The sequence below is a fragment of the Vanellus vanellus genome, assembly GCF_965231255.1.
Source record: "Vanellus vanellus genome assembly, chromosome: 1".
NCBI classification, from domain to species: Eukaryota; Metazoa; Chordata; class Aves; order Charadriiformes; family Charadriidae; genus Vanellus; species Vanellus vanellus.
The window spans coordinates 58,871,241-58,898,246 of NC_138905.1; the positions used below are offsets into that span (position 1 = coordinate 58,871,241).

At 48.3% G+C, this 27,006-nt stretch overlaps 1 protein-coding gene across 1 annotated transcript in view; it reads left to right on the plus strand.

Annotated features, from left to right (window-relative positions):
• CACNG2 (calcium voltage-gated channel auxiliary subunit gamma 2) overlaps nucleotides 1-26,399 on the plus strand; it is a gene marked incomplete at both ends in the record, with an annotated part of 51,674 nt that extends 25,275 nt beyond the window's left edge. The window contains 3 exons of the mRNA XM_082498225.1: nucleotides 21,421-21,504; nucleotides 25,217-25,357; nucleotides 25,864-26,399. Coding sequence (XP_082354351.1) covers nucleotides 21,421-21,504; nucleotides 25,217-25,357; nucleotides 25,864-26,399 — 761 coding nt within the window. The remainder of the gene's footprint in view (nucleotides 1-21,420; nucleotides 21,505-25,216; nucleotides 25,358-25,863) is intronic.
• Nucleotides 26,400-27,006: the final 607 nt, after the last annotated feature.

A 27,006-nucleotide genomic window follows, 5' to 3' on the forward strand; every position in this document is an offset into this window, starting at 1 on the left:
TCTATCGGACAAATGAGAGGATGAGAAACACAGTAAAAGGCAATCTGAGACCACGTGAATGTCTCTGTCAGCCGATGCCACCATTCTGGAAAACCCTGGGTTGTAATTAGTAAGTATTTCATAAAGCAGTATCTCCTACTGTGATACATGTCAGATAAGCACACAAAAAAGGCTTTAGGCTCTCCTACTGTGATACATGCTAGACAAACACACAAAAAAAGGCTTGAGGCTGGCCCACTGGGGCTGGTCCAGACAGGGCAGTTGAACCTGCAGCCAGAGGAGCCTTTCCAAAATCCAGGTTCCCAGGAGAGGCTGCACCTCTGGGTGGTACTGCCCACTGATGCTCTAGAGACACCTGCGTTAGGGTGGCAAACAGCTTTATGCAGACCCCTGGTAACAGCCTGGGCCTCTTCTGTGGTCAGAAGCTTCCCCCTTTGCTGTAGCAGCAGCTGCATTGGTCATAGGCATCTCCTCTTTACTGTCACCTTCGGTAATTCCTTGCACGCACACATATCGGTTACTGTTAATCCCACTTTCCCAGAGCTGACAGCCCAGGCCAGCTAGGAAATGGGGCTATGTGAGAGAGAGAGAGAGATACTGTGCTCCAAACCTAATGCCGTGCAGCCAGAGGAACCCAGTCAAATTGCTTTGCAAACGTATTCACTAGTACGCCCCATGGCACAGAGTGTCACTGCGCTACGTATGGTAGATGAGCACTTGGTGTTTTGTTGGTTTTGAAATGTGTGTGATTCCCAGGGCTGCTTATCGGTTTTATAGCTGGCCTATAATCTATATGTTAGGCATGTAATGGCGTACAGTAGCATGATTGATCCAGAGCTAGACGTGGTGACCCTGTCATCTCTGTCATCTCTCTTTTAAACAGTTCATCAGATGTTTGCAATGTAAGTTTCCAATAGCAACTTTATTTACCCACAGCCATTACTTTGCACTGCAGCCATTTCGCTGCACACAACATCTGGGATTTAATTTCAGGACTTCTCCACTCAGGAGCAAAGACCTTTCATCCAGCGAGCTGCAAGAGCGGTTTCACTGGCTCGGATGGAGAAGATGGAAGTTTATAACTAATAAAAATGCCAGCAAATCGTATACATTTAGCTGCATTCACAGCTTGAGCTGAGTGAATTGGAGGCAGTGCGAGCCGCTGTAATGTGTCATTTTCTCTGTCCTGCCAGCACATAACTCACACAACTTAAACTATCTTAACTACCGCAGGACTCCCCCGCACTTGTCCCTTGCTGCCCAATAAAAAGGATAGTGATGTGGTGCTCCTAATAGCACCTGTAAGCCTACCCTGTACTCCAACAGCAGCGTTCCTGGAGCAGCCAAGAAAAGAAACATAGCTGGACAGACCAGTAATTGAGAAAGCTGATATATTTCCACCAGGAGAAGGTAGCAATTCATACCCTCTACCTATCATTATACTTAAGTATTGATTCTCCAGTCACATTTTCTTTGTTAAATGGCTTATTTCATCAAGGAGGGATTCTGCGGTTGCAGTCAAACCGGGACTGAACGTATTCGTGCATTTGCAGCAAAAAGTGTATGTGACCTGAATTTTAGACTAACTGCTAAGACTACCCTTTTAATGAAAACTCAGCACGCTACATCTCCCACTGTTGGTAAACTCCTACCGTTTGAAGGGACGGGTTACGCTTTGATGGGCCTGTTGTCAGGATGTTGTATCTTACTTTGCAAAAATTATGCGGTGGTTATCAGATGGGCAGGGAGATAGGTTTTAGTAAATATCACATAAAATATTTGTGTGTGATCATTCAGTTTACTTTAAACAAATTTGCTTCAATTGTGTTCCCACTCCATTTGTCTGCCTTCTGTGACTGTTCCAGCAACATATTTACTGGCACGGATTTTACTCAAACAGCAACATTTAAGTGAACGTGTTTGTAGAAAACAAATGTTGAATCTATAATCAAAAAGTATTCACTCTGATAAGACACTACTATTAATGGGTTAAAGCCACTACCAAATAGTTACTGGAAATTTTTGTCTGAGGGAAACTTAGAGTTTACACACAATGACAAGATCTGAGAAAGTATCTGTTTTTCCGGGCATATTTTTATATGTTCTTCCTTTTGGGGTGGCAATGGAAACAAAAATCTTTTCCGTTTCCAGCGGATGGCATAGGATAAAAGTCATTTAGTATATGTGTCCAGTCAGAAAAGAACTGAATTTCACATCTCATATACTTAAAGCAGCGCTGGCAGAAATGGATTAGCAAACAAATCAGAGGTTGAATTGCCCTTGTGTTTTCAAAAAATGCCAATCAACAAACAAAATAAATAATGGAAATGATTATTTTCTTCCAAGAATTATTTGAAAACAGATGGGAGTGAGGGTTGATAGTTTTGTGGGAGTGGATATCTCCCAGGCTCTTCAAAAGAGAGAAGGGCTTTCTGTTGATCATGCATGGAATTGTACTTTTACATTGCTTTGCAATCCCATCTTTTGTAACGTTTCCACTTTGTGCTAGAAGAATGCAGGCTGGCCTGGGTTCACAGTGGAAAAATACAAGACTAAAGTTTAAAAAAAAAACAATTGAAAACAAATCTGAGATCAATTGAAATCAAGACAGAGGGGAAAGAGAGAGAGAGAGCCCAAAAAGCAGAGGGACAGAATCGTTAGTCCAGACGAAAGAAGCAGTACTGGAAAAAGATATGTCAACAGCTGGAGCTGTGGAACATGGAGGAAGCTGGGGCTAGCAGGGAAATGTGAGTAATGGCACAGAATGGAGCAAATCAGCTTGGAAAAGAAAGGAGAGAAATTTGAAAATTTGCTTCAAAACAAATGGGAAACCAAGAGTTTGAGGTTAAAAGGCAAAGATGTAATACCAGTTGTGTTTAGTTGTACACAGAAATTTGGAAAAGCCCTGAGTAAGAACATTTCAAAGGTCAGACCATGCTGTGGACATTATGACTGGTAGGTTCGCTGTTGTGACATACCTCATTAGAGAAGATCAGTTAGGAATTCACAAAAATGCCCAGGTTATGCCTAGCATATGCAGAACAGGTTTCAAAGAGGGACAGGAAAGAAATAGGGATTATTTGCAATATTTTAGATTAAGGGGAAATGTTCTATCTGTGAACAAGTTAACTGAGAAAAGCTGACACAAATACAGAAGCTTTCTTAGGCAAGAGAGGCTGCAGGTAAACAGGGAAGAGCCAGTGCTGTTATAAAAGGTATGTGTATTTGAGTACTATTGACATTAAGGTGGCTGGTAGAGCTCACAGGAATCTTTTACTGAAACACATTTTTTGTCTGTGAATGTCAGTTTGTTGAAGCTGACAGTCTGCAGGAACATACTTTCTAGTCTCAGCGGAAAAGGTTGCTTAGATGTGAGATGGGATCATTAGTCAGAAGGAGAGAAAGAGAAGAGGCAGCTGGAAGAGCCAAATAATTAATTAAGTCATCTAGAATACAGGAAATCCGGGTGAAGTCTTTGCTAGGTGAGAAGAAGAATTTTGAACCAGTTTCCACCATTTCAATACTAAGCCTAGCTGCTAGATCACTAGTTCTTCTAGAGCAGGGTTACTTTCTCCCTTCCTCACAAGAAAAAAAAAAACAACTGAGGAGGTATGGATATGTCAGTACACACTGAAGATTTATTCTGAAACTTCTAAAATACCCTGATGCTCTGCACCAACACATCTCTCCACCACTTAAGGCAGAAAGAAGACCCTGAAGCAGCAGTATCTTCATGAATGGAGGTCTCTGGCTCTGATGCCAGAAGTAACTGAGCCCTGTGTGGTCTTGATCACATGGTATACAACTACATTTTCATAGGTACTCATTTCTCAGTGCCTCATCTGAGATATTTTGCACCTACTGTTCTATTCTGTATTGTTCAAAGGTGCTGAAGACCTACTGCTCCCTTTTAAGTCCTACGGCAAAGCAATTAGGTTAAGTTATTTCAGACTGGGTTCCCAGAAATGGAGATGCATAAAATGAATGAACACATGAAAATATTGGCCCTAATATCTCTGTGACTCAGCTTTTCCGTCTCTACAATGGAGAAAACGATGCTTACTGATTTTGCAAAATGCTGTGAGCTCTACGCATGAAAAGCAGTATGAATGTTAAGTATGATTATAATTTTTATTAGAAAAAGATTTAAAGGATCATTTATCCCTGGAGAAGGGATCCCAGCACAGAAGAGGCATCCCTGTCCAAAGAACTGCTTGAAAGTTGAGCAGTTGCTAAGAAACCAGAGTACCTCCATTGCAATGAATACCCCGAGACGGATGGAGTGGGCAACCATTTCACAAGGCTGCCACAAGGTAAAAAAGAAATGGGACCAGGCGTCATTAGCAGAAAGGAGATCATTAGATTTCTGCACTACGGTCTGCATGAACCTACAGCAAAAATGGACGAGGACAGTCATGTAGGAGAGATAAGAGGGAGTGACTCTCTTAAGCGCTCTATGAAGAATAAGGAGGCTCTGGGTGCTTGTTAAATGGAACGGCAGTGTCGGTGGAGGAGCCTGAGGACACAGCAGATAATGGCTTATTTTCAAAGAGCTGAGCAGAGTACCAGAAGCTAAGGAATTACTGGAAACAGGAGTAAAGTAAAAAGTCGGAGTAAGGAGATAGGCCTAAATGATGAGAGGTACGAGGGTCAAGAGAAGTAGTTGTTTTCTTGAGCGACTGAATTATGTCAGATGTTTCCAGGGCTGCAAAGAGAGTAGGAGGAGAGGCATGAGAAAGGCTCAGGAAAGGGGTGGTGTCAAGTCTAAGTGAGACAAATCAGGGCAATCTGTGATTGAAAGATGAAAAAACGTATATTGTACTTGTCTGGAAAAGGGCTAGGAGGTGAGAACAACATGGGTGTGCTGGGAAGAATACCGGTGTCAGAGAAATGGGGAGGAAGGGCTAATAACAGCTTGAGAAATGAAGAAGGAATAGGAGCAAGACTATCTGTAATAAACTGCTGGATAGGGAGCAGGGATTTCTACTGTTGTTTCTGAAAGTATAACCTAAATGATTGAAAATCAAAGACTGGACAAAATATCCTGAAGACAATCTTGAAATGATGAATTTTGCTCGGGTTTGGTTTTGGGTTTTAATGCAGATGGTGTTGGACAGAAATGGAGATTAAAACAACACTGCAGGTATTGCTGTAATGGACTGAGAGAGGAAAGGAGGGAGCCAGTCAAACTGCAGACGAACACTAAAAGCATGTGGGGAGAATGCTTGAAGGGAATCAAAGGTTAAGTGTAACCCTGAGATGAAGAGACAACAGGGACTGATGCAAATTAAGCAAGGCAGCACTGGGTAGGGAGGGAAAAGTTGGGCTCATTAGGACAGAGTCTCAGAGATCCGGAAGCTGAAGGTGAGAAACTGCATGCCAATAGTTGGGAAAAAAGGAGAAGAAAGAGGAAGGGGCAGCATGAAGAGGCACCACAGTTGGAGTAATAAAGCAAAGGCTGTAACAAATCTGAGAGATCATGGAAGGTAAGAAAAAAGAAGAAATTCATATGCAGAAAATTGCTTCAGGAGTGAGAGGACAGATGAGCTATTTAAAAAAAAAAAAAAAGATGTAAGAGCTACTCAGAGTTTCAGTGATGGGAGATGGGGCTTCTCCCAGGAGAATGTTTCTTGCTCGTGCTGGCAGTTCTGTCCTGCAGGAACTACCCTTGGAAGGACATGATCTAGGGAAGCTGCAATAAACAACAGAGACAGCAGTATTGATCTCCTCGGGAAACTGCAGAGTGTGGGAAATGCTCTACTGCTGGGATTATCCCCTTGGCCGCCTTTTGGGGAGGTCCTGAGGTTGGAGGCGATCCCACTGCTGTCCTCTCTATAGAAATGTTCTACACCCTACAACCTGTGGGGAGGGATGGGAGATCCTCAGCCCCTCAGTGTCATGTTGTTCTGCTGCTGTGATGGCACCCATCCCACTGCTCATAGACAGCCCTTTCCCTGCGACAGCCTCCCCTTACCAATCAACACTCCTGATGTGTGGCTGATTGATTAGGCAAAAGCAATATAGAGACAACGCTTTACCAAGCTATTTAGACCAGAGCACGAAAGCACAAACCCACTCAATTCTCAGAGCCGGAGAGGCCCAGCAGGACTACAGGGGAGGCTTAATACTCACACTAAAACACCCAGCGTGCAGCAGCTACATTATCTTTTCCCTACCTGCTGTTCCACTTGTGTCACTCTCTCTTCTCGGATCCTCGTGCTGACTTCTAGTCTCCTTCTACATCAAAGTTCAGTTCCTCATTTCATCTTCAAGGCCTCACGTGGCTCCGTCGGAGCTTGCTCCCCCCTTCCTCTCCCACCCTACTCGGTGCTCACTTCACACCTCTCCCCCTCCCCGGCCCCCCTCCATCTCCCTGCACCAATGACTCTGCTCCTGCTCTCCTGCTCCCGTCTCCCCTCCTTTCATTGCACAACCTTATTCACCTCCCTTGTGCCTGCACTCAAGACTCATTTACTGCAGCTAGTCTTCCTGCGTTAACGACTTCCACTTCTCCTACGCCCTTGGCAAGCTTTGCCCCTTCTGACTATTAACTTTGTTTACTATATTACATCTTTAGAATGAGGAATGATTCAGAGATACCCAGCCAAAGCCAGGAGCAAACAAGACATGAACATGCCATAGCTCAGCTTGTGACCTTTCTCAGGCACTTCCTTCCCTCATTCCAGCCTGCACATCTCAGGCCTAATCTTGTCCCCACTGTTTTCCCACTGACCTCACCAGAAGCAGGATCCAGGCCCCATAGTTGCTGCTTAACAGCTGCTGAGAGCCTCTTCTGAGGAGCTGAGCATCCTCACTTGCTGGTGCCCCAAAGGCTGGGATCTTTGCCCTGTGAAATCCCGGGGGCAAGGTTCTGCCTTTTTACCTGCCGGTAAAACGCCCTGTACACATGATGGCATGTGGAAAGACATAATAATGCTTAACACTACGAGCAGACAGCATTAGCAGGGAAAGACTTTCCCCTCCCACTCACCCTTTGTCTATCTGTTTCTTTCCCGTTGTCAAAATTTAGCATCCTCCACTGAGAGACTCAGTTTTGCTCTGATGCTTGGAAGGCATCCAGTCCCAGCTCACTCGCTTTCCCTGCCAGTCTCCACAGGTATTCTGTACACAGGGCTTCCAGCTAGTCAAGAAATGCTCTCTCTTCTCCCCCCCACAGGGGAATCTCCAAGTGCCGGGGTTGTTACAGGACCCCGGTGGTTAGGCCAACTCATTCATTCTTGCTCTGATGTATTAACCGCCTCTGCTCCACAGCACACCGTGGAGTGCACTACAGGAAAAGAGGAGCCCTTCAGCAGGAATGGAGGGCAGCCCTGAAGAGGCATGTACACAATGAGTTTGCTATGTCAGGTCACAGAGGAAGCAAGAGGAAAACCCGCACGGTTTTGGTCCTAGCTTGGCCAAAATTCATTTTGGTGTTCACTAAAAGAGGCTCCAGGAGAGACAGTTCGGACCAGAAACTAATGCATAGGCTGAATTTCGTGTCTGAGGTTGACATGACTCTGATGTTGGTTTGGCAAAACCTAGGTCACAGCCTTCCAAGGCTGTGCTGATCAAGAGGGCCAAAAGGACAAGGTCTTGGCGCACAATGTGTCTCAGAGGTCAGTTCTGAAGAAACAAACTGAGAGACTGAGATGTGGCAACTGTGGGTAGAGTTAAGTGGACAAGCGATCCCCAAGGAATAACTGGCCAACTGTGCCTTCAGCAGCCACAGCTGTCCCAGCAGAACCCAAAGAGAAGCTGCTAAGCAAGGTGCATGGTAGCTGACATGAAGTCAGGTAGATGCAGAGACCGGGCTGGAAAAACATGGAGAACTATTTTCCTGAGCCACAAAACTTTGACATCATAAAGCTTCCTGTTCTACACTGGGGTGGGTAAAGGATGGGTTTTAAAGGCTTTTTTGTAGACCAAAACCATGAGTTAGGTGCACTGAAATTGTCAGTAAACCAATAGTTCAGGTATTCACCTTATTCACCTGGGATTTGGGTGATCAGGTCAAAGTCTCTGTATCCCTCTGAGAAATTTTCATTGAAAAACTCTGACCAGCTTCAAGAGAGAAAGACTTTTGGCAGTGGCTGTAGCATGGGCAAAAAAAAGGGATTTACTCGTGGCGAGACAAACACACAGTGAGACTGAAATGCTGCCGTTCTTTGATCCCGGCATGTTTCCTGACTGGCAACTCCAGTTCGAAGGTAAGATAATGAGGTTAAGATCTAAGGTGCAGCACGACATTTGTTATTGCTCAACAAACGGCTGTAGCTATAGCAGTAAATTACAAACTAGGGAAGGGCCTGGAATTTCAGAGAGGTGATTCCAGTGGAGAACTGCTGATTTTTTCCAAGGAAAAGTGGGCAAATCTGGAAGGAATTTGGGTTTTGGCAGTCTTTAGGAGGGAAGTTCTTGTTTTACAGACTTTAAAGCAGGGAAGTTTCAGTTCTGAGACCTACATTACTCTGCGTGTGGGGTAGGTGGGGAGGTACAGTTTGGTGTAAGAAGCTCTGGTGGGTCTCCAGATGATACAATCCTGGCCACAGAAGGCGGCTTGGTACCTGGCTTGGACATGATTCAAAACCCTGAAACGGCCTTTCAGGTTTCTAACCGAGTGTAACTGGACCAGATCACATTAGAAATAATATTCCCTAGTCTAGTATTGTGAGTAAATTTTATCCCATTATGAATAGCCTCCTCCCCAGGACGCAAGAGTAATGTTATGTGTAGAGTAGCTGAAAACGCTTCAGAGATTAGCCCTAGCACATAGCTCACACCTACGGGCTCTTCTGTAATAAATTAGCGTGCTCAATGGATGAAAAAAATGTTGGTGAAGCAGCACGGCTTGCAGTCAAGCTTCAAAGGGGTTATTATGACTGAGCAGCAGTACTTGCTTCCCTGTATGCCTTCTCTGGCTCTGCCACAGGTAGTTTCACACTCCTCCTTCGCAGCCACCCCTTCAGCCTCCCCTTTCCAAATCATCCTTCCCTCCCTGACCTCTGCTCACCTTTCTTGTAGCCATCGTCTCTAGATCTAGCACACTTTTCCCTTCCATGGTTTTCTTTCTAAAAGCCAGCATAAACTAACAGGATACACACACACACACAACCGTAAATGTCTCGTGATCCTGTGCTGCTATAAACCTCCCTCTTCCGAACACCCTGCTGGCACTGTTTACTTGTTAAATAAACCCAGCACTGTACTTAAGTTTAACTTTTGTTGTAAGCGCTTCAGGAGAGGGCCAAGTCACTTTGTTTCCTTTTAAATCACTGGGGGACCTGCAACCCAGAGGAAATAACAATAATAAAATTATTAATGTTCTAATAGCAGCCTCTAAAAGCTAACACCACTCGCAAGGCTTGGCATTTGGTTTTTGCTCAGCTGCATAAAAAGGGACCTAAAATCAAATCTGCGCAATATCTACTTTAACACCCAATGTTTGATGTGGATTATGAGTAAAGCAGCAAGTTGGAACAGCAGCAGCTCGTCTGAAGACATTGAGACCCACAGCATAGCTGTGCTAACGCAATTTGATCAGATTCACACGGGCCAGCTACCCTGTTCGGCCCTGTGGGATGTAGACAGTGTTTACCAACACTTTCTGAACCCAAGTCAAAATGAAGCATGATGTTTGTTTCGTGGGTACCAAAGCAAACTCTGTGTCCTGGCTGTTTTAGCACAGAGGGCACTGCTTTCCTACAGCTTTCGCAGACCAGTCTGGTTGTTCCTCCAGATATTTGCCCTGCCAGCAATTGCACCAAAAAAATCCCAGGGGAGTAAGAGCTTAAAATTGTTTGGGACCTGTATACACAACCCACGTAACGCTTCAAATCCTGAATCTCAGCATAGCTGGGAAATGCAAGAAAAAATATTAAGCCACGTTTGGGTTCAGTGTTAAGGCTGATTGGGAAGGGTCTGCAGTGGAGGCTGTCCCCACCCTGGGGACGTTGCCAAGGCAGGGAGCTCCCATTTCTGGGATAGCTGGGGGCACCAGTGGATTCTCCCCCAGATGTCTGTAAGGAGGGATTTGCTGTACATGAGGTCAGCCCTCCACTCTTCTCGCCCCGCCTTCCCTCCAGTTTCTTATTCTTTACTGCTTTAGGAGCATTTGGGAGGCTTTGGATTGTTTTGTGAGTGATGTCCAGGTCAGGAGTGGATTTACAAGGGGTGAGCATCCTAAAGAGGATGTTGGGCAGATTCACGTTCCCCTCATCCCAGGTTGCCCCCCAGAGCACAGTACTGAGTAGCCCCGGCCTGGCTGGGGACCTGCTCCGGGTTGGGCTTCTCCTGAAACTCCAATGCTGCAGGGCGAGACGTAGCGACTGCTAGAGGAAATTGCACAATTAGGAAGCCTTGACCTCTTCCTTGGGGTTTTCATTTTCTGATTGTAGGTGGTACATTTCAGGGTATAAAGGGCACAGGGCAGAAAAGCTCCGCGAGTGCGCGGCCCTGCACATTTGCAGCTCAACCCGAAGCGCTGCAGCCAGCAGGGCTTTCTGCCAAGGAAACCCTACGCCGAGTTCCCTCCTGGCCATCTCTGGTGGGCTGCCTGAAGGGACAGCAAAAATCCCAGCGCGCTTTCTGAACGGAGTAAGGAATAACGCATATTCCCTGCCTGGGTAAAGCCGCCTCCGCTCTCCGAGGGCAAGCGTGTGCGAGCTCAGTGAGCGCGTAATGGCTGCCATGCTCGTTCTGCAGAGCCACCACACTGGGGGATCTTTCTCAGTGTTGCATGAAGGGCTTTGGGTTCCCTGAGGTATAAAAAGTGCTAGAGAAAACCCAGCCCTTCTCTTGTTCTATTTCCTCACCTAAAATAAGCATCACACTCATCTGCTGGGCTGGAATAGACAAAACAGGTTGTGCATCCCCAGTGGAGCCGCTCACCCCGACACAGGCGACCGCAGTCAGACCTCCAATTCTCACTCAGAGATCATTAAAGAAAGAAAGCAGTGCCTACCTGCCCAGTCCTTTTCCCAGGGGCAGGGAGGGCAATGAGATGACAGGCCCTGAGGACCACCAGGGCAGGGTTCCTATTTTCCTATGGGAAGCAAGCTGAGGGATTCCCACGCCCTGTTATTCCCCAAAATTTCTACTGCTGGCTGTCAATTATGTTACAGATTTGACAATTCCTACCACAGGCTGACAATGTTGTGTGGGAGAACACAGGAGACTTGCTGAGACTGCCAAATTGCTAAGCATGTGCAATGGGGGTCTCTCCCTTCCTCCATGTGTCTAAGCCTTGGAGGGGAGGGAGGAGGAGAGTTTAAGTGGCGCAGAAAAGGGAGAACTGATTGAAAGCTGCCTCTGTCATTGACTTACTCCATTCTTTGGATTATTTCCCTGGGGTTCTTGGGTATTTTTATTATTAATAACTAATAATAAGTTTTATATAGTGCTTTGCATCCTGAAGGACCCTAAAGCACACCGCATACTTCATAAGCTAATTACCAGCTGCAAGCCTAATTCCTCTCTCGGTTGTGACCATATCTGCTGAAGGAGCAGCTCAGAGTCACACTAGATTTACACCAGTTTAACTGAGGACAACGTTTCCCTATAGATCCGGCTGGGTATGTCAGAGACAAATGCAGTGTGGAGTTGGAGATGAAAGATTTGAATTGCCTTTCCTCCTCCTTCGTAATTTAAAAATGACTAAGTAAATTGCATTCAAAAAGTCTTGTGAACACAGCATTACAGTTTCAAGATTCAAGATTTGGAGTTTGGGAATAGAACCATAGAATCGTAGAACCATAGAGTCCTAGAACCGTTTGGGTTGGAAGGGACCTTTAAAGGTCATCTAGTCCAACTCACCCTGCAATGAGCAGGGATGTATTCAACTAGATCAGGTTGCTCAGAGCCCCGTCCAACCTGACCTTGAATGTTTCCAGGGATGGAGCACCTACCACCTCTTCGGGCAGCCTGTGTCAGTGTCCCACCACCCTTATTATAAAACAATTCTTCCTTATAACTAATCTAAATCAACCCTATTTTAGTTTAAAAACATTACCACTTGTCCTATTGCTACAGGCCCCATCCTTCTTGTAGACCCCCTTTAAGTACTGAGGGGCCACAATAAGGTGTCCCCACAGCCTTTTCTTCTCCAGGCTGAGCAACCCCAACTCTCTCAGCCTGTCCTCATAGGAGAGCTGCTCCAGCCCTCTGATCATTTTTGTGGCCCTCCTCTGGACCTGCTCCAACAGGTCCATGTGTTTCCCGTGCTGAGGGCTCCAGAGCTGGATGCAGTACTCCAGGTGGAGCCAAGCCCAAATTCTCACTGGGGAAGAGGCTCAGCCTGCATCTGAACCAAGGCACTGTACAGCTCATGGCTGCACAGGCCACTTTTCACGGTGTAAGGGGGACTGTTTTTCCCTCTCTTCTTGCCTGGTAAATCCGTGCCTGTGCGTGGTAAGTTCCAATCACCTCTGACCCAAAACATGACCTACTGTACAGTAGCCTGACAGAGCCTGGCTCTGGCTTCTGATGCACGCTCACAGATTAGCAACGCAGTTGTATCTGAGGAGAAAAATGCAACCCGATGCATATAAGCTGTATTATAAATTCTCTGGCCCATGGATTTCCTCTGCATGCTTCTGCGGAGAGACTAACCCGCCTGAGCTCTGGGTCTTTGAGTTCAAGCTCGAGATGGTTCAATGCTTATGTCCTCATCCAGCTAGGATGCTCTGATTTCTAAGAGTTTGTTGTTGTAACCCTGTATGCAAAACCTGTCCTAGTTACAGTATTGTTGCTGTGATAGGAGAAAAAAAAAAAAAAAAAAACAAAAGAGAAAAGAGAAGCAACAGCCCTTAAATACTCCCTTCAGCCCATCCACCCCTTTCCCTCCGAGCTTACATTAGCATCTCCCTTCCTCTGACATCTGGATGTGCAGCTGTGGATTGGGATTGCCTGTGGTAGCTATGGAGCACCTCCTTTCCTCCCACACCTTATGCACATCATTTCTCTCTCACTGCAGATAATTGCATCACCCTTCCTGTCACTTGGCTCACAGTTGTAGTGTCACATTTGACTCGTTACACACACACACAAATGTTCTTTCTACAAATTGCCAGATATTTTTTTTTAATCCTCTGTAATATCTTGATTTCTTTCACTCGCCCTTTCTGTTTTCCTTGGACTTCCCTCCATGTCCTGATCAACTTCTGCCTCACTTTTCCATCTTACACCCTTGCAGCTCCTGGAATTTAAAACCCAACAACATGCTATAACATCTGAGCACAGCTTTCTCAATTCTTTTTCTGGTTCCCGTCTCATTTAAAGACCAGTTCTGCCTCTTCTTCCAAGGCAATGGCAATAGCTTTTCCCAACTCAGCTGTTATACCTTGAAAACTCTGGAGAAGGGCTCATAAGCCAGAAAGTTCATATGTTTTTCTTACCTAGAGTGACACTAGTCACTCTAACAACTGTAGAATTAGTTTCTAACCTCTCTGCTGAGGTATCAGAGGTATTGTCAATGATTTACATATTCACTGAATCACATAGGAAAATATCAGTTAGAAAAGCAAAATTATTTCATTGACATATATATGAAATCATAACAAGCATTTGTTAAATATGTATATATAAAACTATTTTTAATTTCAGAATGCCAGCACAGCAGGCAGAGAAATACAACATTAGGAGGAGCAAAATTATCCACAGCTTTAGATGATTTAGATAAGCCTAATACATTTCTGTGTTTAGTACTATTTTCAGAAGAATTTCAGTTCAAGTTTGATTCTGGCAAAGTCTAGAAAAGAGAAGCGATTGTTTACCGGGTGAGATGTTTGCACTGGATGTACGCAAAAAGGATTTTTTGAATGATTTTTATTACTGCTGTGTTGAGGTTTTTCATTCGAAACTTGGACAGATGTCTAGCAGTCCCTGAAAACCAGCCACCCGCAATGTTTCAGCTTGTAAAGCTCAAACGTGCTGGATTTGTGGTTGCACCAAAACGTGTTCAAAAGCCTTTGCCCAATTTTCCTGGCCAATCTCACTCTCTGCCTGTGACAAAGCATGGGAAATTTCAAGCCACAGTGAGGATATTTTTGAAAGTTACAACCCTGTAAAAAGAGGGTGTTTATAAATGGAAATCTTCATATAATCTTAATAATAGGTTTTCCTACCACTGCATCTCCACCCACGAACAAGGAACAGCTATAGCCAGCGCTGAGGCAGAGTCTATCGGCTACTTAGCCACACGCAGCAGCGTTACGGAGCCGGGTGGGAAGGCGAGGAGGCTGCCACCTCCGAGGAAAAACGCAAAGCAATTCAAGGCTGAGAGCAGGCGCAGGGTCCGGCCGTAATGCAGCGCGATCCCCGTCCGCCGCAGCTGCAGCGCCAGGCAGGCGGAGCGCTGCAGGGGGACCATGCGGGTAACGCCGGAACGTGATGGGGATCTTCTGCACTCCCACACTGCCGAGGCTCTACCCGGGGGGACCCAAGCTGCCTCCAGCGGCACACGTGGTGTCTTCTCCTGTCATTAGCCCCCTCTCCTTCACTGGGTGGCTGTCAGGGAGTGCTACAGAGAGCAAGCGAGGAGTAAGAGCTGAAAAAGGCAGAACAGGAGCCTGGTACTGGCTTGGATGGGACTCCTTTCACCCTCGCTCGGTGGCTGTTCACTCTAGCTCTCTCCTTCCACCTCACCAACTCCTCCTCAGTGCTACCCCATACTGGCTTCTCCCCCTTTTTTCTCCCCTGCTCATCTATGTCTGCATTTCTTTTTCTATTTATTAACCATCTCCTGATTAAACTGACATCCCCAGGACTGGTATTATCAGACCATTTTACTGCTGTAGTTTTGGTCATTGCTAATGCGCTGTGATATACCCCTTCCTTTGTGCTCATCAAGGCAGCAATCATCTGTAAGGCAGTGGTTGTACCATTTTTACTGCAGTAAACTCCCTTTATCATCTGAACCGTGGCAACAGCTGTAATAAACATGATTATTAATAATAAGGTGAGGAGAGCTGGTATAATGGTTCTACCTTGTAGGCAGGGGGGATATTCTTTCATAACTATAAGATCAATTTCTATTTTGCATCAGTTCTTTTACAGGCTTCTTCACCACAATCTCTGAATGATTTCCAGTGGCACATTAAGTGATGGGGCTTGATATCAGTCACATGTGGTTTGTTCTTTTATCCTCTCCCCAGGGAGAGAATTATGTATGCAACATACTGGTTATGTTGCTAGGGTTTTGTTTGGGTTTTTTAACTTATGCACTGCTGCATGTTTATGTTGGAGAAGACCACATCAAAGCAGGCACATTGCATTGGGACGGGAAGGTGGCGAGATCACTGATAGTCCTTTGTTCCCATGGGATTTCTGCTATTATCCCAGGCTCACCCCCACGGACCCCATTTGTTGCCCCATTGAACTTCATCTTGTAGTGGAAAGTTCCTCTGTCCCTAAGGAGAGCTGTGGACTCTCTGGTCTTAAAATTACCCACTGGAGACAAGAAGTATTGCCACTAGCACAGCATCCCCTGCTGCTATGCACCGTCAGAGCTGCTGGAGCACCACCTGCTCAAGCCCCAAAATTACCATCCCTTGTGGCACAGTGGCTACATTTGCTGGTATAACCCCAAGGCCTTTAAATGCATACTGAGGCATGTAAAAAGATGGCCTAATTTTTGTAAGGTGCTATCTAAGGAGAGAATCCCCGAGAGGGATCTTGAGCTCTTTGAAGAACCATGCTTTCTTTTGAGCATGTCAGCACAGGTGGGTAAAAGCAGACGCCTGCAAGCACTGTCTATGCTCCCTGCCACTGTACTCTTCATCAGCTCCAAATCCCCCAAAATGATGAGTACTCTTGAGTGCTTCATTCTTGGAAGGGTGGAGAGCAATCGAAATGCCTTCGAAGGGCTTTTCCTGTGCTTCCCTTGGCACATCATGAAACCTCATTCCTTCCTCTTGAAATCCTGTCAGGTTGGGCATTAACAACTGAGTGCCACTAGTGTCATTTTTTGACAGGGATGGCAGACCTGCTCTCCTGGTTTGGAAGCCCTTTGCCAATACATGTGAGAAAGACACGCCAACAGTTTGCCACGTAGCTGTGGAATTTGTCTTTCCAGCCCAGAGGCTGGCTCTGAGCCCCACTTCACCACCTGCTACCAAACAGCTCAGAAACAGGGTCCTGGAGGAGAAAGAAATGTTTGCGTTTGTGTCCCACTACCCGCCCTTTGTGTGCCGTTTCTCACATTTCTTTCATGGGTAGACAGCAAATATTAATCTGAGACGAAGATTACTTGTAAGGCAGGAATCACAAGTGTGACTTTGAGAGAGCTTTCACATGTGCACAGCCTTCACATTCATTCGGGAGAAGGTCACATCAAAGATGAGCACGTTACGTTTGAACTAGAAGGTGGGGAGAATTATCTGGCCCAGATGATCTAGTGTCTGATCACGTTTTTAATATGAATACCCTCAGGATATTTCCCTGAGGCAGGGAAATACCGTTATTCCCATTTTGAGTGAATGAAGAAGGGGGTTAAATGACTTGCCTAAAATGATACAGGGAGCGTGTGGCAGAAAGAGGTACTGAATCCTTGGCCAACACCAAGCCATCTTTCTGAGCTTTTAGAGACAACAGCTATATCCAGCCCCCTTTATTTATTTCTCTAGAAGCTATCATGCCAAAACCTCTGCTAAATTAGAGAGTGAGACTGAAGGAAAGCTTTCAGTGGATTGCTTTTTTCCATAAATGGAAATATCACAAATCATTCTGGGAAAACAGGTCTTTCTGTTCTTGTCCCTCTTTGTCTGCTTCTCTCCTTTTGGATGCCTTTTCCTGTGCCTCTGGCTCCCAGTTTTCAGATGTGCAGTCCTGACCATTTAAAAGTGTTCCTACCCCGCAGGAAGGGAGTAGCTTTTCATTCTTTGGAACTTACTATTTTGCGATGGATTGCACTCTGCAGGCAAGCGAGACTTCTGAAAGAGACAGGGCTGCACAAAGCGGCACAAAAATAAACCATATCACCAACAATACTGAGCCAGGTTCTCATCGGGGGTAACTCGGTCTGACTCTCGCTGCAGCAGAGCTGACGGCTGCCAGCTGTCCTGGATAGACAGCGTGTACCCAAACAATGACCCAGCCGCATTGGAGGAGGTCTCTCTGAGGGCTGAATGCGCAGTTAACATCAATTTTCATGCATCTTAGACTTTCAGTCTCTCTTGGCAGTATGGCAGGTTGTCCCTGCTCTTAATGCCCCAGTTGGGCAACTTCTGTCCCGGTCCAGGCAATGGGAGAAGTGCACTTTGCACCAATCCTAGCTCCTCCAGCTTCCAAAGCTTGGGCAGGCGACAAGCAAATGCCGGGGATCTCATCCAAGGACTCCCAGTAATACTCAGAGGACCTGAGGGCTGCTCTGTGATTTTCCGCAGACCTGGGCCTCCCCAGCCTTTCTGTCCCGAGACAAGTCTGAGAGCTCCTCCCTGCCTCCTTTGCAGCCTGCACATCCCAAAGCAGCCTGCTCGGAGGATGCCCACACCGATACGCCGGGGAGAGGGAAGTGGCTGCGATGAATGAGAGAGACTGAGAAACAGGAGGAAGAACTGGTGGGTGAGCATGAGAAAGCGGATGAGGAGGGGAACCAAACTGCACTGGGAGAGCTGCAGGGAGGAGGTGGAAGCACATGGCTTAAGTTTCTCAGAGAGGCATGCAGGAGAAGCCAGAGAGCTCAACACCTGCCTGCTTCAGGGTTCGCAGCATGAAACCGCTCAAGTCGGGAAGAACGGGAAGGGCAAAGGGATACAAGTACAGAGGAGGCATCGCTCTTACTCCCTTGAGGGGGTCTCAGAGCTCTACACACCCTCCCAAAGAATGATTCGCTCTTGCTCAGGCATTCAGGAGTATTAACTATGGGGTGACACATGGCTCTTCCCTCCCCGGCTCCGCAAACCCCACGTGCAGCGCGGGCAAAGGCCATTGTGTCAAACCTCAGCAGCGCGGCTGAGCTGCTCCATCCCCCTCTTCCCCCCTCCGGCAGGCGGCTGCCGCACTTCCACCGGCACAGGTGCCGAGGAGGCTGCTGCGCCGTTTCAGCAGGCCGCAGATGTCCGTCAGAGAATTGCCGAGTGACCTTGGCGCCAGGAGCGGCTTTGAGGCCTTCCCCACACCGAGCGGGTTGCTGAACCGCCGCCATCCGCCGCTCACCGACGCCGTGGGCTTGCAGCGCCACTAGCGCCAGCGCACCCACACCATGCCCTCTTTAACATGTCCCCGTGCGGCACGAGGCAGAGGTGTGCAGGCACCCCCATTTTGCCGAGGCGGAGAGAAGATGTGGTTTTAACAGCACGCCTGTGGCAGAGCAAAAACTGAATCTCGTTCTCTTCTATTCCCAGTTAGAACATTAATGACCTAAATTCTGCATCCTTTCCCCATCCATCGTCCAGAGGAGCTAGGAGGCACTGGAGGAGAGGGTGCAGTAGCACAGGCGAATAGTCAGCATCCAGCGCTGTGGCGCTCTGTCCCGAGCACAGGCAAAGCAGGGGCTGAAGAGGGACCAAGGATGGCCGCCCTGCCCTGACGAAGCCCAGCAAAGTTGAGCCAGGGAGGGGGATCAGCCTGGCATGGCGTACCAGCCTGTGGTGAAGGGGCTCTCCTCAATGCCATAGCATTTTAAGCGAGCCAAGGCTGGACACCCTGATGACCAAGCACCCCACTGAGCTGGATCAGCAAGGCCTTTTGGACACCCAGCACCAGAAGCAGATTATCAAAGAGCCTGCATGTCCCCTCACCCTGCCTAAGCGGCTGAACCTCTAACTAGCCATCCCACACAAGTCCATATAAAAGCCACCCCGCACAAGATGCAGCATCTTTCTCAAGCAGCTTGATTCTTCACATAGGAATTAAACAGGCTCAAATACAGCAAGAAACGGAACGAGGGAGAGGGAGAAGAGAGGAAGCAGGGAAAGGATGTCACAGAGTGAGAGGGTTTCCAGATGCAGTGCCTCTTCTCTCCCTGGTTAATTCCAACTGGGGGGCTCTGGCTGTGCACCGGGACCCTCACCAGGGACATGCACACAGGCTCTGCCTGCCCCCTAGCATGTAGGGGCAGGAGGTACTCAACATTCAGGATCTGCTGGACAAGGAGCTGAAATCTGAGGCTGGAGACTTCCCCCGTGCCTTGCAGAGTGGTAGTGTTCACATGCACTCTACAGCAGTGGCTGCAGCCAAAGGACCAGGGTGATGAGCTGCTCATCCTTTGTGGGCAGACGGCCCCAGGAAGTCAGGGGCAAGCAAGGGAAAGGGCCCCCTTCATGCTGTATCTGCCTTCCTCACAGGTATTTAAGTGGGCAAGTAGCAGGGTGGGAGTGTGGCAGGGGAATTTGCTTGGCTATGAAGCTTTCCTTCCAGAGGAGCCACGGCTAAGAAGCAGACACTTCTTGAACGGGGTAACTTGATTGGGGATGGGTGATTAATAACCTCCTTTCATAACCCACAGTTTCAATGTGGGAACAACACTTCACGGAGAGGCTTTGTTCCTACTTTCTTCTCCTATTACTTACCTCTTACATACACACACACTCCTCTCTGCTGTCTCTAGCCTCTTCAAGGAAGCTCTTTGAACTAGTAGTTAAAGGCAATAGGTATCTCAGAAGCATCAGACTCAAGCCGACTGGATGCAAAAGGAGACGAGCTTGGGGGCTGACCTAGAGGAACCCACCTGCCTGCTTTCTACAGCTATTTGCTCAGCATTGCCTCCCAAAGCATCCCAAACCTTGCTCCATCAAGGCTTGAACTCTAGAAGAAATTCAGGGGGAATTCTTTGAGCTTGGTCCTTCTTCCAGCTATTCCCAAATACCTGAAAGATTATTGGAATTCATCTGGAATAAACCTTCCAAGACACGACTCAGGGGCCTGACATGGTCCCTGCAGCTCTCAGCCTGGGTAAGGTTGGCCTGGAAGACCTCTGGGTTCCTCACAAGCAATCCCTCTCAGAGGCAACAGTCACAAGTCTGGTGGCTTCATTGTCCCCTTGCCCTGCACACCCAGCTGGTCCAGCAGCTGGACTCGGGACTAGGATGGCAGCCAGCTTTCCCAGGCTGCCACAGCGTTTGTCACTCTCCAGACTCAGGCTTCAAATGCTTCTGCTGAGGGATCAGTCAGGCTGAGCCACTTTGGTGGCAGACGTCTGGTGAGAGAGCCCATGGGATCACTATGCCTATCCATGCACCTCATGTGGACATTGCATTCCTCCTTTCTGAACAGATTATGTACATCTGTTCTGTGTTAATGGCCAGCCAGTGCAGGAGTCCAGTGGTAAACGTAAGGGAATGTGGGAGAAAAAGGTTGGGAGAACCCCAGGAGGTATAATGAAATTGCCTTCCACATGGTCACCCCTGTACAAGCATGAACAAACTGATTCTTTGAGATACTAATCAACCAGTGGTGATGATGATGACATGGATCTCTGGAGTAGTATTCCTGATTTCAAGAGGAGAGAGGCATGAATGATGAAAATAAGAGCCTGATAGACATCCCAGATGACAAAAGACTGGGAAGATGTCACTGGCCTCCTCCTGGAATCGCTTTGCTGGTCATGGAATGTGTGAAAAAGTATGCCCCATGACTAAAGCTAACAGAAGGTGCTGTGTGTAAACCAGCCTGATAAAACTAAGGGTGACCAGCCCAGCTTCCCTCACTTATGGCAGAAGATTTTGCTCCCCCAGTGGGAAGGGTGTTTTGCTGCTAAGCCGCATACACACACTTGCACCAAGCTTCTTGTAGCCTTAGTCTGTGAGAGGACACAAGAGGTGACCTGATAAAGGTATGCAAAAGCAAGCAGTCACACAGAGAAAGTAGATTAAGAGCTTTTGTTCTTCTCATACTGCACCAGACCAACGGCACGTATCCTGCCCATGAAATGAATAGGCAGCAAATTCACAGCTGAGAGAAAGAAACGCTTTTCCACCCAAACCTGATCACCTCGCCGTACACAGCACTGCTGGGATCCACCGAGGCCATGCCAGGTGAAATACAAACACCCACAGTTACTCTGGTTGGTACTGAGGGAAGGGACCCTGACCCTTGTGCTTCGCAGCATGACCCAGTCTCTGGCTCCTCTTCCCATCCCACCTCCCTCGGATGCCGGCAGTGCTCTCCCGTCCATCTGCAGCAGGAGTCATACCCGCCGGCCAAAGTCTCTGGTGCTCTCCACCGCTGAGCAAGGGGCGCTGGCCTAGGTGGACGTCAAGCTGGATCCAGATGGTGAATCCCATGTTCCTGTGCAAATAAGAGGGAGATACGTGTGCGAGTGTGCGAGGAGAGTACTTGGGCATTTAATGGGCGTCCATACAGGAGCGGGCGTGCTGCCTGGGAGGAAGGCAGGGTGGGCACAAAGGGCTATGCAGAGGGCAGCTGTTCCTGCGAGGCAGGTTTTGGTGTTCTCATTTGTTCTTTTTTTCTTTTGTTCCCTAGGGAATTTTAAAGGTCTGTGTAAGCAAATCGATCACTTCCCTGAGGATGCAGATTATGAAGCCGATACAGCAGAATATTTCCTCCGTAAGTCCGCAGGCTCTTCTTGCAATGGCTCGTAGGTGCCAGCGTCGGGTGCCTTTTGGTTTCTGAAGATAGAGTGGTGGAGATGCTGTGACCTGTGAGGCTCAGCAGGCCAGAGGAGGTGACCCCAGAGCCTTGCCACCCCTCAAAAACAGTTCTATTCTCACCTTCCTGGGACCTTGCCCACGAGACAGTGCAAGTTTCAAACTCACAGTAACAATCAGTGGCATTTTTTATTAACGGCAATTAATTACAATATAAATCAGAGTCTTAATTGAAATCCATTGGAGAGCTGCTGAGTGGGCATAAAGTCAGGACTGGGCTAACTGGGGCAGTGTGAGTGTGCATGAGTGTGTGTGTGTGTCCTCCTGAAGCAGAGGAAGTTTATATTTCCTTACCTGATACTCCAGGTGTCTCAGATGTAAGAAATTAGTGGGACTGTGTCCGAGGAGCACCTATTTCTGTCTTCATGTTTCCCCAAACACCACTTGCCTACAGAGGCTGCAGACGTGATCTTTGCTGGTTTTAGTGATTTTAGTGATGGGAACGGGAAGTAGGAATAAAGACAGTCAGAGCCCTTTGAATAGAAGACCTGGTGCTCACCCAGAGCCCCCAGTAGAGGTGCTGTACCCCAGGCACATGGCATCTCCGTAAGGAAACCTAACCTGAGATCCGAGTGCAGCCTGGGAGGCGCAGACGAAGCTCGCACCACTTTGTGCATGGGGACAGGGAAGGCAGCCAGGCCAGCAGGGCAGATCCACATCATCCCTCCCTGATCACAAGTCAGCATTTCCACCTGCCCCAGAAGCAGGAGCTTGCTCTTCCTTTAGCACAGCCGAACAGGGATCACTCCTCCTCTTAGGTCCCCACCTTGTTATCCTGCCCTCCCTCCACAAGCCCAATGCCTTTTGACATTAGGAGAAGAGATCTTCTCCCTTCAGAAATCTGCGATAAGAGCTTTTGACCTCCCAAGGTTAAGCATCGGAGTTTCTCCAAAGGCCGGGAGTCTTTCAGAATAGCTCCTTGTCATCTGGGCGTGCTCCAAGCCAGATGTGGAGACCCAGCCCTGCGGCAGGGATGAGAGATAATTTAGGCTCTGTGAGGCTCATTTGTATGTGAAAAGAGGCAGATCTGATGCTGCTTCCTCTTGGTTTCTCAAACAGTACTTCATCCACTGTAAATTGTAAATAACCCAGGGAGATTGCTTCTTTCAGATGCCTTTCTGCAGCATCAGTCTCTTAATCGCTGCGTGGCCCCTGAACAGCAGAGCTGAAGACTGGGGTTTGATCCGGTTTGGCACAATGCCTGTGCAGGCTGCCTCTGAGGGCAAACCAGCTCTTGCAGAGTTGTTTGGGAGTGAGGAAGCCGCTTGCAGCATCAGCTGCACTTCAGAAAGAAGAGCCGGGGGAAGGGGGTGAACGTCTCAAGAAGGATGGATCTGTTCCCTCAGAGGGAACAAGATCTGCTGACAAAAACTGGCCCAATGTCAGGAACTGATCGCGTCCCAAGGGTAGAGCCCTTTTTTAAGAAAGAACCAGGTTCATAGAGGGATTTGACAAGTCAATAAAGGACTATTTGGGTCACTCCTGAGGGAAGTGGGATTTCTGCTGACTGGAGAGGGACCCCACTGAACAGCTTCTTCCCAGGGCTTCTGCCAAACCAGAGTCCCTGGGTGCTCTGCATGGGCAATGCCTGGCAGTACTGGCAGGAACAGCTAGGAAGTTGTTTATTAGAATCAGACTAGGTGATTCCCTCATTCAGGGGACCAGGACGATTGTGGGGCAGTGTCCATAGCTTAGGAGGGCTTAGACTTTATTTCTGCCAGCCGTCCACATAAGGTGTCTTAGGCTTTTTGAAATCAAATGCCTGTTGTCAGAGAGGAAGAAGAAGCCTCCCTGCATTTCTTTTCTAGAAGACACTCAAGTTCAAGAGCAGATGATACGAGGGAGCACCCGAGCATCATCATGAGTTCCCTTCTCTTTAGACCAAAGGCTCTGGACTCAGGAAGACTGGATGAAATTCCATCCCTCTCTTGCTGGCATGGTCCTCCTGAGGGGCAGAAAGCAGGGGCTGAGTGAGGCTGCTGTCCTCTCCCATCACATAACGCCTGCAGCTCCCCATGTCAGACAGCAACTTTGTGTTCTCCCAACAGACGTGAATTTCAGAATTAAGACCCAGATAAAACCGATGTGGTCAGGGCCAGGCTGCAGGACTGACCAAGCATCCCTCTAGAAACCCTTTGAACAGTGGATGTCTGCTTGATGTTTGCTTACTGCCATTTAAGCTTCACATTGTCAAATCCCGCCTTGCTTTCCAGAAGCTATTAAGATGGTTATTATCACTATCCTGTTCCCTGAAAAACAGCCAGGCAGAACTAAAAAGCAAGCGGGAGAGGTTTCTCCCTGCCTTTTGCATTCCCCATGCGCAGGCAATGGGCTAGGGCCCACCTCAAAGAGCTGATTGCTTGTGCCTGGTAGGATCCCAATGCCAACAGGGTCTTTGAAGCATCGTCTCGGCTCACTTAGGAAAAAGTCCTGCACTTGATTCAGTGGGGTTCATTCTTGCAGGCAAGGAGTGATTAGCTTTCATCCCCCCTTCCAGATCTTTGCTCCATGAGCAGAATTGCACCAGCCCATCTGATACCTTTCTTTATCAAGCAAGGCTTCATTTCACACTTTAACAGCTTATTTTCTCTTGGAAAGGGACGGGGGAAGGCCTTCCTAGTTAAAAAATATGAATATTGGCAACACAAACTCAGGCAGACCGTTGGTAGCCACTGAATGGCCCACAAGCAGTGTGAGCATGCATGAATGTGTGCACGGGTGTGCGTATACACAGTCCCGGCCTCTTGCTGCGTGAACACAAGAGAGTCCCCCCAGAAGCTTTGGGGTATGTTTTACTTGTGCGTATGAGCATATACATGCATCTATGCCATTGCCCTCTGCTGGCTGAGCTCTTCCCATATCGATCGCTGGAGAGCGTGCGTGTGTGGGAGCTGGCACATCCGAACCCATCACTGCCCTCTGGAAGGAGCCCAGTCGTTTAATCACTAGGATAAACCCTGTGTTTCAGCACGCAGGGCTGAGACTTTCGCTTCTGAGTCCTCACTGCAGCTGCAGAGCAGTGCACAGCACCAGGAGCTCCTTCCCAGCCCTAAAAAAAAAAAAAAGAAAAATCTCTCCTTGAGATGCTCGTGCCCTTTCAGGAGGATTCGAGATTGTGTGGGAAGCATTTGGGTTGCTGCTCTTTGAAGAGTGGGCTCGAGTGGTAGTGCTCCACAGGAGAAGCCGGATGGTGCCGGTGCACCCCCTCCAGCCTGTAGTCCCCCCAAAAGCGGAGGAAAAGACAGCGTGAGGGGGGGACAGGCAGCACGAGGCAGGCTCCCAGCTCAGCCACCAGCCCCACAGCCCCCTCCTGCCCACGTTGGGCCACCGGCTTCACAGCAGCAGTCAGGGTGCGGGAGAGCTGCTTCGGACCGATCTCTTTTTCTGACACACTTTGTTTCTCTCTCCCTCCCTCCATCTCCCGATGCCTTTATCCCTCCTTGAATTACTCCCTCCCCAACACGTTGCCCTCCATCTCCCCCCTTCGCCCCCACCAATGAAATGTGCTTGCATCCCACCTTCCCCTCTCCCCGGTGCCATTTCCGTGCCCCTTTTTCCTCTCTCTCACACCTGCGCTGTTCTTTCTACCCCTCTCCCTCTCTCCTCCGCAGGGGCTGTTAGAGCCTCTAGTATTTTCCCGATCCTGAGTGTGATTCTGCTTTTCATGGGTGGACTCTGCATTGCAGCCAGCGAGTTCTACAAAACCCGACACAACATCATCCTTAGTGCCGGCATCTTCTTCGTGTCCGCAGGTAAAGGGATGCACAGGGCCTGACGCCCCGGAGATGGGCTCTGGGGGGTGGGGTTTGGGGGGGGCAGCCCAGCTGGGGCATCCTGCAGGGTCAGGGTTGCCTAGGCAGGAGCGCGTGTGTTTCCCAGCCCTGATGAGCCTTATTCGGGGTGAAAGCAGCCTCCCAAGGATGCCTCTCTGCCCTTCCTGTTTGCCTGGCAAAGGCAGGCAGCAGCACCCTGCAGGCAGGGGCTTTCCTGCTGCTTGGGAGCTGCTGGAGGGAGAGGGTTTCCCAGCCAGCATCTCTCAGGGACCAGCCAGGAGTGCAGTCCAAGGATGCTGCAGTCACGCAAGGAGGATCTTGCCTGGGTTTCCCAAGGAAAGCTGCCCACCAGGAGGGGATGGGTGGCTGGGGGCCCTCCCATCCCCACCTCCCAAGTGCTGGGGCTCAACCCCATGGCCCCCACCACCACCACGTCTGACCCTCCTGATTGTCTCCCTCTCTCTCCCCCACCATCTGGCTGGCAGGTCTGAGTAATATAATTGGCATCATCGTATACATATCAGCCAATGCTGGAGACCCCTCCAAGAGTGACTCCAAGAAGAACAGCTACTCCTACGGCTGGTCCTTCTATTTTGGGGCCCTGTCCTTCATTATAGCCGAGATGGTGGGAGTGCTGGCCGTCCACATGTTCATAGACCGGCACAAACAGCTGCGCGCCAATGCTCGTGCCACGGACTACCTCCAGTCCTCCGCCATCACCCGCATCCCCAGCTACCGGTACCGCTATCAGAGACGCAGCCGCTCCAGCTCCCGCTCCACCGAGCCTTCACACTCCAGGGATGCCTCTCCTGTCGGGATCAAAGGGTTCAACACCCTCCCATCAACAGAGATCTCGATGTACACCCTGACCAGGGACCCGCTGAAGGCAACCACTACCCCCACCGCCACCTACAACTCCGACAGGGATAACAGTTTCCTCCAGGTTCACAACTGTATCCAGAAAGAGAACAAGGACTCTATCCACACCAACACAGCCAACCGCCGGACCACCCCGGTATGAAGCCGTCGCCAGGAGCTGAAAATGGGGCAGGAGCAGGCAGGAGGAGACGGGGTGGGCTGCAGGGTGGGGAGGGTGGAAGGGGGCAGGTGGCAGCACGGGGGTGGGAAGGAGGATGTGGAGCGCCCCTTGGGGGGGTGGGGACCTTCCCAACGCAAAAAAAAAAAAAAATCCACAAAAAAACAACAAAAACAAACAAACAAAAAAAAACAACAAAAAAACAACCAACGAACAAGCAGATAAGCAGACAAACAAGCGAGCGAACAAAAAAAAAACAAACAAATGAAAAGGAAACACAAGGAAAGAGACAACAGTGAAAAAATTCTTTAAAAAAAAAAGAAAAAGAAAAAAGGAAAAAAAAGAAAAACTTTAAAACTGAGAGAAAGAGATTTAAAAAATAGAAATAAATTTAAAAGAAATGCATGATTTCCCATGTACCATTATTTTAACATTTAATAAAAACAGACTTAAAAAAAAATAAAAGGGAACCAAGAAATAACAAATGACAATAAATCAAGTGGGAGGAGGAGGAAGAGGCAGCTCTTCGTATATTGGGGGGTTTTATTGTTTAATTTTACGGTTTGTTTCCCACTTACCTTTAACTCAGCAC